The sequence below is a fragment of the Aedes albopictus genome, chromosome 3 (assembly GCF_035046485.1).
Source record: "Aedes albopictus strain Foshan chromosome 3, AalbF5, whole genome shotgun sequence".
Lineage (NCBI taxonomy): Eukaryota > Metazoa > Arthropoda > Insecta > Diptera > Culicidae > Aedes > Aedes albopictus.
The window spans coordinates 412216495-412231965 of record NC_085138.1 but is presented as its reverse complement, the minus strand read 5'-3'; the positions used below and the strand labels follow the sequence as shown (position 1 = coordinate 412231965).

Here is a 15471-nt window from a genome sequence, read left to right as displayed (position 1 = left end):
TTACAGAGTTGGTGTCTTCGGCAAGATAGTGTATTCCAGTAGTACCTACAAACTTGTAGAACATATCACGATTAAATTTTACGCTATAATCATGGAAAAGTTCAAAAAACTGATTTTGAGGTTGTTTTTTAAACTTTCATATTTTCTCCCAAAAAATGAAGTCCAAACTATATGGTGTCTTCAGCAAAGTTACTTGAAATTACTTTTTCTACAACTTTGCTGAAGACATCTACCCTCTAAAAAATTATTTTGAAAAAATATTTTTTTGCTCGAGTTCACCCTACAGTTTTACCATACAGTGAACATGCATAAAAGTAGAGAAGATTTTTCTGAACATATCTTCCAAAGACATCTATATGCTAAAATGTCATCTAACGGCTCTTAGAGGTTTTGATCGTCTTTTTTCAGAATGATCCCACTGTGCACTCTGGGTCCTGTATTCCGTGGAAAAGCAGTATGTTTCTGTGATCTGAGCTTGCTTGGATGTCACATAGCGCGTTTTTCAACAGGATGACTGCTTATTTTGATCGATCTACCGAAGTTCTAATGATGATGCTTATAAATTAACTAAATATAATTAAATAGACTCTTGCGCGCGCTTCTAACCTAAAGGAAAACTGCCTCCTGTATAGTTTTGTTTGTTTAGCTAAAATCTGTGATTTTGATTTATTTTCTTTACATTTACAACATTGAAAGATGCAGCTGCTGTGGGGCTTACGACGATATTTACGAATTGAACTACACAAAGTTATACGAACTATTTACAATCATCGGCGTCCACTGCGGGAGACGCGACTAGGGCCACCACCTGGCGGCGGCATGATGCAGCAGACTGGCATGCTGGAAGCCCGGCGGCAGCTGTAGATGAGCCGACTGAACAGCTGCCAGCATGTCGTGTGGCTTCCCTCCACCCAGACACGGTTTCCCATCCCGAACCAACACCGGAACCGCTACCCGACGGGGCGACGGCAAACCTCCGCCCTGATGCGCTCCCGGATCCATGGAACCCTTCTCGTGGGCAGCCCGTTTGGTCTTGTACCGATGGTTCTGGAACCAGATCTTGACCTGCGTCGGAGTCAGCCGGATCACCGAAGCCAAGTGCTCCCGCTCCGGAGCGGACAGGTATCGCTGCTGGCGGAACCGCCGTTCCAGCTCAAACGTCTGGTGCTTCGAAAACAGAACCCGCCGTTTTCGCTTCTTGTGACCTCCGATGCCGTTGGTCAACCGCTCCGCCGGACTGTCCTCTGTATCCTCCAGCATGTCGATCTCATCGTCGCAGCCTTCTTCGATGTCCACGTCGTCCGAGTGTTCAGTGTTGCCATCCGCCACGTTCAAGTGCTGCCGTTCGCTGTCCGTCGGACTGGGTGTCCTCACACATTGCCCATTAACCCCGGTGGACGCACTTCCACCGCTGAATCCACCGTGATACGACTGCTCCGAATGCACGGGCGATCCCGTGCTATCCGGACTGACCTGCTGTGCCAATCGATGCTGATGTTGCTGCTGTTGGTGCTGTTGTAGTTGTTGCTGCTGAAGCTGGTGACCATGCTGCGCGGCGTGAGATGCTGCAAAGATCGAAAGAAGAGAGCAAGAAAAAAAAATCCTCATTAGTATTCCACCTCACCTGGGACATAACCACAGGAATCCCACACAGCAGGGGGTGCCCGTCTTTCGTTTCGTTGTTCCCTTGCGCATCTGTTCGACCGGAAGAACCGGAAATGGACGCTCTTCTTCGGCAGGCAAGAGATAATTTATTGTCACGGACAATTGAGTGCCTTTGCTTTTATCTTTACCCGGTCCGGTGCCTCGGCGGCCGGAGGCGGAAATTGATAAATGACATCGAGGTTATTATTAATGGTGATTGCGTTTGCAAAATTCTTTCATATCGCGGCGGTTCCAGAACAAAGCGAAAGGGCATACGGATTTAATGGAGTGTGTGGAGTTGATTAGAACGAGAGGCTTTTCATTGCTTGCGCGTTGAGCGCGGGGTGAATGAGAGTCGGAGAGAGTGCTTGTTCCAGTACGAAGAGCGAAAGCGATTGGCTGTGGAGGCTCCGCCTCTTTCACTAAGCGATGCATTTGATGAAGAAGTGGATAAAGTGGAAAACCGGATAACGTCGATGCGATGGGACGAAGAGGCTGTTGAGTTGTGTGAGTGAGTGCACGAGTGCTTGCCAGTTGATGGCAGTTGAGTGGCACTCAAGTAGGTAGCAGCGCTCTCCAAACTCACTCGATGTAGTCGCATTCAAAGGGAAAAGGATGTTAATGCTACAGACAGGAACTTGGTTGGGTTGAGGAGTTCAGCAAGCGTAGCGTAGCGCTTTTCGGTTCTTTATTGAACAAAAAGGATTTTATATGTGCCGGGACAGCCAGTCCTCTTTCGTGCCTACCACCTCTACTTTCGTGTATGGCAAGTACGGCTGGCTGGTGGTATTATTGAGGTTAATGAAAATTGATCACGTTGGACAACGAGTACAACGAGAGGTTGCTTAATGGAAAAAGGACTCGGCAGCGTTATTGAAGTGAGTAGGCAAGTTTTGGATTTTGTTGAGTTCAACGATTTTTTTCGTGACTGAATCAAAGCAAATTCTGTCCCCTGAAGCTTTTTGATGAGTATTATTCCATCACGAAATCGAACAAACCGGTTCAGATTTTGGCGGTTTTCATGGCAAAAGTCAAAGCGGTTTGATTCACCACCTCACCCCGATTCTCTATAGGAATCCATGGAGGGATTAGTGAGGAAATCCATTGAAGGGTTATAAAGTTGAAGAAATTTTGCAGGAATCTTCTAAAATAATTTTTGAAGGGAAATCAAACTAGTAATTCCCATACAAACTTTGAAGGGCTTGTGCAATCTCAATTTTCAACCAAATAAGCTCAAATTTTGGGAGAAGGCCTATAACCCGGTTGGGAATCCAATAAGCGGTGTGGAGCAAAAACGATTTTTTGATCCACGCTAATGTATAGTAAATGTGTATCAGTCAAGGAGTAATAATTAGAGAAAATCCTGTAGCAATCGTCTTCAGATACATCTAGAGGGATTTTTGCCCAAACATTTTTAAGAGAATCGTTTAATTAAGGAAAGTCCTGGGGGAACTTTTTGAGGAAGACCTAGAAAAATCCAGGTCGGAATTCTCGAAAGATTTCTCCTGGAAAAATATGTTGAGGAATATAGCAATTGGTTTTCCCAGGTGAGAATCTTAAGGTGCCATTAAGGTCCCATTAGACGTGACATATATTTGGCTGGAACTCACTACCTGGCACCTGGACTCCTCAAAGTTCACCTTCAGTCCCTTCCATGCCAGCTTCGACACATTTCAGGAGGCCTTCTCCAAAACCGGCGGACCTGATCACGGAGCCAAGTTCATTTCGACCTTGACTTCTTCATCGATCCTCTCGAAGAACTCTCGGTCACTGTCCACGTGCCTGTTGTAGCAGACACACTGTCTCGGTATCCTGCCTCCGTTGCTCCTGCTTTGCACTTTCAGCACCCAGTCGTGGCGCTCTCCGGATACCGCTTGACGCTTTTCCACCCGTCGTTGATATTCGTCCTTCAGCCGCTGCTTCACGAACTCCAATGACTGAACGACTGGTCAGCATTCCGACGGCTCTCCAAAGCCGTCATCAGTCTGTTATAGATTCCGGCAGACTCCGGTATACTATTGCCACTTGCAACCATCTCTCAAGCTTCTGTCCCGCACACGACAGCTCATCGAACAACTCTTCGATCGCGAACAGGTGCTCTTACATTTTTGCACCTTCTTCGTATCTTCTATGATTGAGCCCCTGAAGAAGCTTCCATACGAAGCGAAACGTTGGATGAAAATTTAATCATCGTTTTCAATCCATTCTTCGTAGCTTAAACTACTTAACTTCTTCAGAAGTAACACTCGCGACGTCACCGTAGCCTTTCCGTGATACTTCTTTCAACGTTCCCATACCTTCGCCGCAGATTTAAAATCTTTCACCAGTACTGTCGTGGACAAGATTCCGTAAGCTGATCCTCATGGGCGACTTCAACGCGAAGGTTGGTTCCGACAACTCGGACTATAGCACGTCATGGGACGCCATGGTCTCGGAGAAATGAACGAAAACGGAGAGCTGATTGCAGAGTTTTGTGGCAACAATGATGTGGTTATTGGGGGATCGCTCTTTCCTCATCGACCAGTGCACAAAGTGACATGGATTTCCCGTGATGGCGTCACGGAAAATGAAATCGATCACCCGAAAATGGAGACGGAGCCATCTCGATGTGAGGAACAAACGTAGCGCCGGCATTGCGTCCGACCATCATCTCCTAATCGGCGAGATACGACTGCGCATTGCCAGGATCCAGCGATGACAGGAGGAGAAAATCGGATGCCGATTCAACGCATGCCGACTGGAAGACGCTGCGGTGAAAAGATCCTTCGTCGAGGAGCTGCGGATTCGTGCTGCGGATATTCCAGCAGGTGGAAGCGTAGAAGATCAATGAAGCGCCATCAAGAACGCCTTCATCGCCACCGGCAAGAATAATGTGTGTGAGGTACGCACCCGGAGAAAGCAGTGGATCACAGATGATACCTGGAGCAACATAGAGGAGCGAAGGAACGCCAAAGCCGCGATAGAGCGAGCTAAAACACGAGGAGCCAAAGCCGTAGCCCGTCAGCGCTATTCGACTCTGGAGAAGGAAGTGAAACGCTCATGTAGACGGGACAAAAGAGCATGGGAAAACTCACTAGCCGACGAAGGCGAGAAAGCCGCAAACACCGGCGACACTTGTCTCCTCTATGATGTTTCAAGTCGTCTTAGTGGGACTAAGATGAATGCTACGATGCCCGTGAAAGACACATCTGGACAGTTACTGGCAGGGCTGACCAGTTGAAACGCTGGCTCCAGCACTTTGAAAACCTTTTTCAAGTGTCGGCCACGCCATCAACACCTCAGCATTTTCCGCCAAGGGTTCGACACATTACCCGTGTCAACACCGAAGTTCCATCAGTGCAGGAGATAGAAAAAGCCATCCGTAGCATGAAATCGAACAGGGCCCCAGGGGTCGATCGTACAGGGGATAGACAAAATGATCGGGACAGGAAAAATTTTCACTTTTCAAAAAATATTCAACTAGCTGTAACTTTTCGAAAAGTGCATCGAATATTCTAAAATTTTTACTGTTAATTCATCAACTAGTTGTGTATCAGTGGTCCAAATTTGGAAAAGATCGGGCCATTTTCTACAAAGTTATAAAGATTCTTGAAAAAGGTAAAATTATTCGATAGCCAACTTTGAGCTATTATATCTCCGGATTTAATGAACCAATTGCAATGAAATTTTGATCATTCATGACTTATATAATGAACTCTGGAAAACATTTGACTTAACTTGAAATTTTCCACAAGAGCAAAAGTTATAGCGATTTAATAGTTTTTACAATTTTTTAGCAAATTGGTATATTTTTAATATGTACTCCATTACTTTTCCAATTCGTTGGCGGCTATGTTGTTACTTTCTCTCGAAACGCATTTATATATAAGTCAATTAGAGGGAAATTAAATGAACTATAATTTGCATCTTGAATTTTGAAACAATGTTGAAGTTTTGGATAATTTGGGGTTTTAATAGAAAAATAATCTAATTGTTATAACTTTCTTCCGTGTTAAGAATTTTAAGTTAAGTCAACGGTTTTTCATAGCTCATTATATAAGTAACAAATGGTCAAAATTTCATTGCATTCGGTTCATTGAATCCGGAGATATAACAGCTCAAAGTTGGCTATCGGATAATTTTTCTTTTCCAAGAATCTTTTTAACTTCGTGGAGAATGGCCCGATCTTTCCCAAATTTGGACCACAGATACACAACTAGTTGACGAACTTACAGTAAAAATTTGAGAACATTTGATGCACTTTTCGAAAAGTTACAGCTTCTTGAACATTTTTTAAGAGGTGAAAATTTTGCCTGTCCCGATCATTTTGTCTATCCCCTGTATGTCAGCTGAGATGATCTAAGCTTACCCCGTAGTATCCGCACAACTAGGTATAGCATCAATAATTCTGCAACATATGGGAAACGGCAAAAGGTTATTGCAACCATAACAAATTGCAAATTCTCCATGGAAAAGCGCTCCATTTAGAATGAACAAATTTTCCATGGACATATACAATGTTACCCATAAATAATAGAAAACGTTCCATACTTTATAGAAAATGTACCGGAAAAACATAAAATTTTCTCATTAAAAGTGAAATTTTGCACCAATAAATAATACTGAAATGCTCCATAATAAAATACAAATGCTCCATAGAAAAATACAAACGCTCCATAAAAAAATAAAATTGTACCCATAGAAAATTGAATATTGCTCCATAGAAAAATTAAATTGCACCATAAAAAATTGAAATTGCACCATAGAAAATAGAGAAATGCTCCATAAGTATTATCAAACTGCACCACATAAAATATAATTTGCTCCATAAAAAAATGAAAATTCTCCCTAATTGCACCACTCAAGAATCGCAACGTAATGCAATTCAGCCCTGTCGAATTAAATTATGAGAATATGCTATCTATGCAGGATTTTCAATGTTTCATGGAACAATTCATTTTTTCTATGGTGCAGTTTGATAATACTTATGGAGCATTTGTCTATTTTCTATGGTGCAATTTAAATTTTTTATGGTGCAATTTAGTTTTTCCATGGAGCAATATTCAATTTTCTATGGGTACAAATTTATTTTTTATGGAGCATTTGCATTTTTCTATGGAGCATTTGTATTTTATTATGGAGCATTTTTGTATTGTTTATTGGTGCAAAACTTCACTTTTAATGGGAAAATTTTATGATTTACCGGTACATTTTTTATAGAGTAAGGAACGTTTTTAATTATGTTCGCGAACATACGCTCCCAAGAAGGGCAGCAGCATCCAAAGCTGCGCAATCCACTCCAACCATCGCATCGGAACCGTCATCGAAGATCGTTACGAAGCACGCGCACTCACCCGAACCGACGGGACAGCAGCGACCAGCAGCGAGAGAGCGAGTGCCGTGAGAGCCAGCCGTGAGCGCCGCCGCCGTAGCCATCATCATCATCATCGACTCTCGTCGTCGTCGCCCTGCAGGTAGCGTGCTGATGATTATTTGTTCCATACACGTCGCGTGGGTTCTACGCGCGCGTAGAACCTTCCACGTGGTTCTGGTACGTTAGATTTTGGGTATATATATGCGACTCGTTCGCGGTCGCAAGTCAGTTGAATTCAAACAGTGGAATAGTTACGAGCGTTCGCGTGGCTCGAACAACGCGAAGTGTAAAGTGAAATTATCAAAGTATAAATAGTAAGCAAAGAGAGAAATAAAGTGTTAAGTGTAGTGAAAGTGATTTTTCCCTCGCGGTCCGAAATTCCCCGTTCTCTCTTCTGCCGTGTTATAACCCCCCCCCCCCCAATACAGTCCAGTGTTCTACGCCTTAAACTCTTGTGTTCATTGCCGAACACAATTTGGTCCTTCGAACCGGATAAGGATCCGGTAGTGTGTGAAAGCGTTCCGCGTGGCTTGAACAACGCGGTAGTGTGTCGTTTAAAAAGCGTACCGCGTGGCTTCGACAGCGCGGCAGTGCGTAGTTTAGAAGCGTGCACGTGGCTTCAACAACGTGCTGTGCAGTGAAGAGCGTGGACGTGGCTTCGAAAACGTCCGTATCCGTGTCGGTCCGCGAGTGTAAACCGTCGTCGCGTAGTGATTTTATCCGTCGTTCCGGAATTCACGTGTTCCTAATTCCATCCGGTCCGACAAGCGCGTCGATTTTCGTAGTTCCATAGTGAATCCGCCGTCGCGAAGTGCTACCTTCCCGTCGCTCCGGGCATTGTGTGAAGTACTCCACCCGTTGTGACAAGCGCGTCGGTTCCCAACCCATAAGTGATTGATTTAAACATCGCATAGTGTTTGAGTCCGTTATTCCGGAGTCCGTCCATCCACTGTGACCAAGGCGGCGGAATTCCTGTCCGCATTCTGTGTTGCTGACCAGTGAGAAATTCTACATCAGAATGCCACCCAAACGGACACCGGTGAAGAAGGTTCCTGATTCTGCCGAGTGTGAGGACCAGCTTGGGGCGCTAATCCACAACCGTGGATTAGCTCAACGCAACGTGACCCGAATCCTAACCACCCTCAAGCAGGCCGAAGAGGATGAAAGAGAGCCAACCCCAGCACAAGTTAAAGTGTTTCAACGGAGTGTTGAGACCGAAAAAGCCGAGTTCATCAGGTTGCACCAGGAGATTGTTGCCCAGTCCTCAGCCGACAAGCGCGATGAGCAAGATGAGCACTACCTGCGGTTCATGTACCTGTACGAGGAGGTATCCGTGCTGCTCGAGAGTTGTACCGAGAAGTTGACTGTGCCGCCAACTCAGCAGCCACCTTGTGTCACTAACCAGCAACCGATCATCGTTCAGTCCCAATCCTTTGGTGCTCCATTGCCAACCTTCGATGGTCATTATGAAGCATGGCCCCGCTTCAAGGCCATGTTCCAGGATCTGATGCAGCGTTCATCAGATTCAGATGCCGTGAAGTTGTACCACCTCGAGAACTCCTTGAAAGGAGATGCCGCTGGTGTGATCGATCTGGAGACGTTGCAGGACAACGATTACCAGCGCGCATGGGACATCCTAGAGGAGAGATTTGGCAACAAGCGGCTTATCTTGGAATCTCACATCCTGGGCCTGTTAAACCTAAAACAGATGACAAGGAGATCGTCGAAGGAACTCCGGAGTCTCATCGAAGAGTGCACTCGCCATGTGGAGAATCTCATCAAGCTCGGTCAACCACTTTCAGGGATGTCAGAGCTGATCGTGGTGACCGTGTTGAGTCATGCGTTGGATGGTCAGACCCGTGAGCTGTGGGAAGCTTCAATGGACCAGAAGGAGCTTCCAGACTACGAACAGACCATCGAATTTCTAAAACAACGATGCGTCATTCTGGAGAGATGCGAGAATAGTGCATCCATCGTATCCCCGAGTCCCAAGGTCTCCAACCGGAAGCCGCCTACATCCAAGCTCGTGCCTTCCAAGACATCAAATGCAGCGTTAGTGTCGTCGATGTATATGTGCGACTTCTGTGCCGGACAGCATCAAAACTTCAAGTGTTCTATGTTCCAGAAGCTGTCCGTGAATCAGCGTCATGCCAGAGTCAAGCAGCTAAACCTATGTTTTAATTGTTTAAGAAAGGGCCATCGTTGCATAGCGTGTTCCAGTAGCAAGTCATGCAAGAAGTGTTCAAAGAGGCATCACACGTTGCTGCACTTCGAACGCAGGGGGAATCCAGTTAAGCGTACGAATACAAGGAAGCCTTCTAAAGCCATCCCAGTATGTACTACCCTAGTAAGCAGTTTACCAGGCAAGGACTTCCAACCAGTGCGGAAGTTAGTGAAAAACATCGACGATTATCCACCAAAGGGTAGGCGGATAAGCGGTTTCATCCAGAATCCTGAGCAAGTTTTCCGGTCGCCAGTAAGGCCACCGCCTTCATTTGAGGGACAGCAGCAGCCAACACCAGTGGAATTGGAACTGCATTCCAACGGGCGGGAGTATGTTCGCGAACATACGCTCCCAAGAAGGGCAGCAGCATCCAAAGCTGCGCAATCCACTCCAACCATCGCATCGGAACCGTCATCGAAGATCGTTACGAAGCACGCGCACTCACCCGAACCGACGGGACAGCAGCGACCAGCAGCGAGAGAGCGAGTGCCGTGAGAGCCAGCCGTGAGCGCCGCCGCCGTAGCCATCATCATCATCATCGACTCTCGTCGTCGTCGCCCTGCAGGTAGCGTGCTGATGATTATTTGTTCCATACACGTCGCGTGGGTTCTACGCGCGCGTAGAACCTTCCACGTGGTTCTGGTACGTTAGATTTTGGGTATATATATGCGACTCGTTCGCGGTCGCAAGTCAGTTGAATTCAAACAGTGGAATAGTTACGAGCGTTCGCGTGGCTCGAACAACGCGAAGTGTAAAGTGAAATTATCAAAGTATAAATAGTAAGCAAAGAGAGAAATAAAGTGTTAAGTGTAGTGAAAGTGATTTTTCCCTCGCGGTCCGAAATTCCCCGTTCTCTCTTCTGCCGTGTTATAACCCCCCCCCCCCCCCCAATACAGTCCAGTGTTCTACGCCTTAAACTCTTGTGTTCATTGCCGAACAAATTATTTATGGGTGACATTGCACATTTTCATGGAACATATGTTCATTCTTTATGGAGCGCTTTTTGATTTTATGGATCGTTTCTGTTTGTTCATGGGTGCAATAAATAGGCTGCCTATGGGAAACCGCGACATTTCACAGGAGAAGATTGGCGCAACTCTCCGACGGCAGCAAGCAGGATTCCGTGCCGGACGATCCTGTGTGGACCATATTGTCACGCTCCGTATCGATCTGGAGCAAATCAATGAATTCCAAGAGTCTCTCTACCTGGTGGTCATGGATTACGAAAAAGCTTTCGACTGTCTCAATCACGGAAACATGTGGGAAGCCCTCAGGCGCAAGGGTTTCCCTGAGAAAATTATCGGCCTTATTGAAGCACAGTACAGGGCATTTTCGTGCAAAGTACTGTACAACGGTTTTTTGTCCGATCCCAGCCGGGTCGTTGCTGGAGTGATTCAAGGATGTATACTATCACCGCTACTGTTCCTCATCGTAATCGACGAGATCTTGGTTGGTGCGATTGACCGTGAACCAAATCGTGGATTGTTGTGGCAATCCATTACCTTGGAGCACCTAAATGACTTCGAACTGGCTGATGACGTTGCTCTCCTAGCTCAACGGTGCTCTGATATGCAGAGCAAGCTCGATGATCTTGCCAATCGCTCCTCAGCGGCAGGTCTTATCATCAGCGTCAACAAGACCAAATCGTTGAATGTATACAGGTCAACCCTTCCAGCTTTACGGTAGTTGGGCAATCAGTGGAGAATGTTGAAAGCTTCCAATATCTTGGTAGCCAAATGGCGGCCACAGGCGGCACCAAGATCGACATAGGTGCACGGATCAAGAAGGCGAGGGCTGCTTTTGCGAGTTTAAGAAATGTATGGAAAAACAAACCAACCGACGCACCAAAATCCAAATTTTCAACTTGAACGTGAAATCTGTGCTGCTATACGCCAGTGAAACCTGGTGTGTATCAGTGGAAAACAAACAACGGCTGCAGGTCTTCATCAATAGATGCCTGCGGTATATAATTCGTGCATGGTGGCCTCACAATTGGATCTCCAACGTGGAGCTCCATCGTCGATGTCATCAAAAAGCCGATAGCGACAGAAATTCGGGAGCGAAAGTGGAGGTGGGTCGGCCACACTCTACACAGGAGCGGAAACGAAATCTGCAAACAAGCGTTAGACCCAGCAGGATATCGCAGCAGAGGCAGACCCAGAGGCTCATGGCGGCGCAGCCTCAATAACGAAATCAAGCATGTCGACAGAAATTTGACCCGTCCACAGGTCAAGGCGATGATGGCTGGCAATCGTCCAGGATGGAAATCTTTCAATTCGGCCCTCTGCACCACCGTGGGTGCCCAGGACTGAAAGAAAGTAACACAGATCGAAAAAAGAGTGTAAAATTCTGTGACATATGATGCACATAATTGGAGCGTGGGATATCGCAGAAGTTTACATGACATATCATGTAAAGTTCATGAAATATCATGTAAACTTCCATTATATGTCATGTATTTCAGCATGACTCTGAGAGTTTACATGACATATAACACAAATTTACATGATATATCATGTAAACCATCATAACATTAAGTTTACATGACTAAAATGAAGTTTACATGACGTGTAAACCTCATTATTTTTATCTGTGAAGTAGCATTTCCAGAAAGTCTCGGAGAAATGTCCATAGGTTTCTCGACTAGAATTACAAGAAGAAATTATTGAAGAAATCTCGAGAAGAATCCACAATGGAAACCCTACAGAATTCTCGAAAGGACTCCTGGAAAAGTCATTACAAGAATCTTAATAGGTTTTCGCATGGGTTTTCGTCATGGAATCCCAGTTGAAACTCCCGAAGGAATCCCTTAGGAAACTTGGGAGGAATGAAGGTAATAATCTCGGAAATAATCAATGAAAAAAAATCTACATTGGAATTGAATTCCTACAGGAAGTCCCCTAAAGGGATTGTAGAAGAATCCTAAAAAGAATCCCTGAATGAATCTCGAGAGAAATCTTTGAGGGTAACCTTGGGAATCAATGAAGGAATCCTGGGGAGAATTTCAAAAGGAATCCTGGAACAAAATCTGGAAGAAATCCCAGTAGAATCCTGGAAGACTCTCTCCCTAAAGAAACACGAGAAGGATCAATGGAGAAATCCTGGAAAGAATTCAGAGAGGGATTGCGGGGAAAATCGCTGCAGCAATCCCGGGAAAAAGCCGGAAAAAAGTCCTGAATGCCCCAAGAGATATCAATGAAGAATATCTTTGAAATATCCCTAACTTTCTCCAAGAAATCTCTGAATGACTGACACATTTTTTCTGAATCCCCAGAAGAAATCTCCAAAGGTATCTTATTAGAAATCAATAAACAAATTCTGGGTGGAATCTCTGGGAACACCCCGGAAGCAATCCCTCTGGAAGAATCCCTTTGATAATATCGGGAGGAATCCTTAAATGAACACTTGAAGGGATGCCAGCACGAATCCTGAGTCAAATACCGAAAGTACTTTCAGAAATCTTAACAGGATTCTCTGTGTATGGCCAATGGCCATGTATCCATGAATACCAAATTTACCGGAAATCTTTTCGAAACATGACTCTCATACACTTGCCTATTTTTTTCGAAGACAACATTTACATGTCTCTTTAATTAGTCGGGATATTGGCAACAGCAGTTTTGTCTTCACCCCGAGGCCACCTGTTTGTATGATTATATTTGTTACTTATAATTATATCACCGGACTAAGTTGGCCAGATACACATAGGTATTTGAGTAAAACACCAAAACTGTAACCTTTTTTTTAGACTGAGATATCATCAAATCATGGAGCGGACCTGGTGTGATGGTTGTCCTTCCGTAACTCGCGCGGTTGGCCAAAACCGCCAGCACCACGCTAATGCTGAGTACAAAAAGCGAGATTTTTTCATCGTGTTGTACAAAATACAACAGCGCGATCGCTCGAGGGTTAATGCCCGTGATTATCACGCTAAGGACCTGGGATCGAATCCCACTCTCGACAAATTCATAAAATATGAGTTCTTCCTTCGAAAGGGAAGTAAAGCCGTGGATCCCGAGATGAACTAGCCTAGGGTTGAAAATCTCGTTAATACAGACAAAATTAATCATCACATTAAACCAATTATAGGGTCTTGTACCATTTGGGTAGGTGTACCTATTTTGGGCACTTGCCGCTATAACAATGTCAATTTCCTACCGATTGATTTGAGTTTATGTATAGAATAAGATACTGTACGTTCCTAACTCTATACAAAAATTCAAATCAAACCGTTTGGAATTGACTTACTTATAGCGGCAAGTGCCCAAAATAGGTACACCTGCCCAAATGGTACAAGACTCTACTACAGCATCATCTAGTGAGAAAAAAATCTAACTAGAGAAGATTCGTATGGAATAACTCCGTCGAAGACACCAGCTTCAATTTTTAAACAATAGTTAGGACATCATCAGGAATACAAGTCAGTTTCACATTTGAAATTGCGTTTGCGCCACCTAGTGAGGAAATTCTGAAGTTCATTATTCACCATGTACGAATTATGGATCTTCTGAACAACTTCTTCGAAGACAGTATGCCGAAATGTTGAATTTACACAAGTATATCCGCTTCGAAAGTACTGTCCTATAAATAGGAGGCTGGTTGGATATGGGTTAATAACACTCATGACACATTCCAGCGTAACGGGACACCGCGAGGAACTAACTTTCGTGAACAAATGACGTCTGCAATCAAATATAATGTTCATGACCATATGGTTTAACAGGTTTTATAACAAGCTTATTAGATGTACTTCCTGATGCAATACTTGTTCTACGGGGTTTTGGTTAAAATTTACTTTATCTAACATGTTACATTTCGTAACGGGACACCATCGCAGAAATCTTCTTTTTAAAAATTTCAAACTGAAATGCGTATATTAGCTCTGTTATGAGGTTTTGAGTAATAGAGTCTTCTAGACATTTCTTCTTTGGATTGATGTGAACAAGATTGCCGAAGTGAGTTTTACTGAGAAGTGTATAGTTTAGGAAATATTCTTGATTTAGTTTTGGGAGCGCAGCGTTACGCTCGCGTGTAAACAGTGTTTTGGAAATGGTGTCCCGTTACGGCTAAAGACATTTAGTTGTAGATCAAATGCTTTGCTAGATTCAATGTTGGTGTATTCGGCAATGTTTTTCAGGCAGATGGTAGCTGTCCTGCAGGACACAAATAGGATTTTAAACCCGCTCTGGCCCTATGGTGGCCATCGGAATGGGCCCTGGGGAACCTGTGTCGTGGTTTATTTAATCTTCACGTATCCGACCCCCGACAACTCATTTTCAAAATGCTGGCACTTCGTCAATTTTTATCCGATTTTTTTTTGAAGTCGCCCTTAATTGATCGTAAATAAGTGTTAGTTTATTATACTGAAGTGGAAATGCAATATCCGAAACCATTCCGGAGATATTGCGGATTGTGCTGGGGTCAGGGGGTTGTCAAAATAACTAAAAGTGATTATTTCGTGTGTTGTTGTGTTTGAACCATCGATTTTCAGCGAAATTTTTGTTGCGAACAGTGAAACACAACTGCTATAACCAGATTTAAATAAGTTGACCCATCCGGATCCCCGTGACAGGTTCCGCGGGGCCTCATTGGGAACACTTCTGGTTTTATACCTAAACATGTGTGTGACACATCAATCTTCATGATTTCGAATGAATGAGTCAGAATCGATAGACTATGGCCACCCCGGAACATATAGCACAGGTTCCACGGGGGTGTCATCGGGAACATTTATGGTTTGCAACCAAAATATACCGAGTGACGTATCAATCTTCATGATTTGGAAAGAATGGGATAGAAAATTAAATGACTTAAGTATGTATCAACTGATATGGCCGCTCCGTAACACCTGGAGCCGGTTCCGCGGGGACCTATAAAACACAACGCACACGAAATAATCACTTTTAGCTATTTGGCAAAACCGAGCCCTTCCCCACCCCCTGACCGCAGTACAATCCGGAATATCTCCGGAATGGTTTCGCATACTACATGGCCATTTGAGTGTAATAAATAAGCACTAATTTATGATCGATCGAGGGCGACTTAAAAAAAATCAAATGAAAATTGACGAAATGCCAGCATTTTGAAAATGAAGTAACGGGAGTTGGGTACGTGAAGTTTAATTGTTTTAATAAAGACAAATCAATCAATCGATCAAGTTTAATTGTATCTCCAAAACTATGGTTGTGCGACTAATCTATCTTCGCGGTTTTTCCACATTCTACATTATAATAATCCGAAGAAGATTCAA

The 15471-nt window shown here is 44.4% G+C and overlaps 1 protein-coding gene across 1 annotated transcript in view; it reads right to left on the bottom strand.

Moving 5' to 3' along the window:
- Nucleotides 1-429: 429 nt before the first annotated feature.
- Nucleotides 430-15471, bottom strand: part of LOC109622241 (homeobox protein vnd) — a 52059-nt gene continuing 37017 nt past the window's right edge. Inside the window, exon 3 of the mRNA XM_029875626.2 lies at nucleotides 430-1565. Within this exon, the coding sequence (XP_029731486.2) occupies nucleotides 796-1565 (770 nt within the window). The 3' untranslated portion in view covers nucleotides 430-795. The remainder of the gene's footprint in view (nucleotides 1566-15471) is intronic.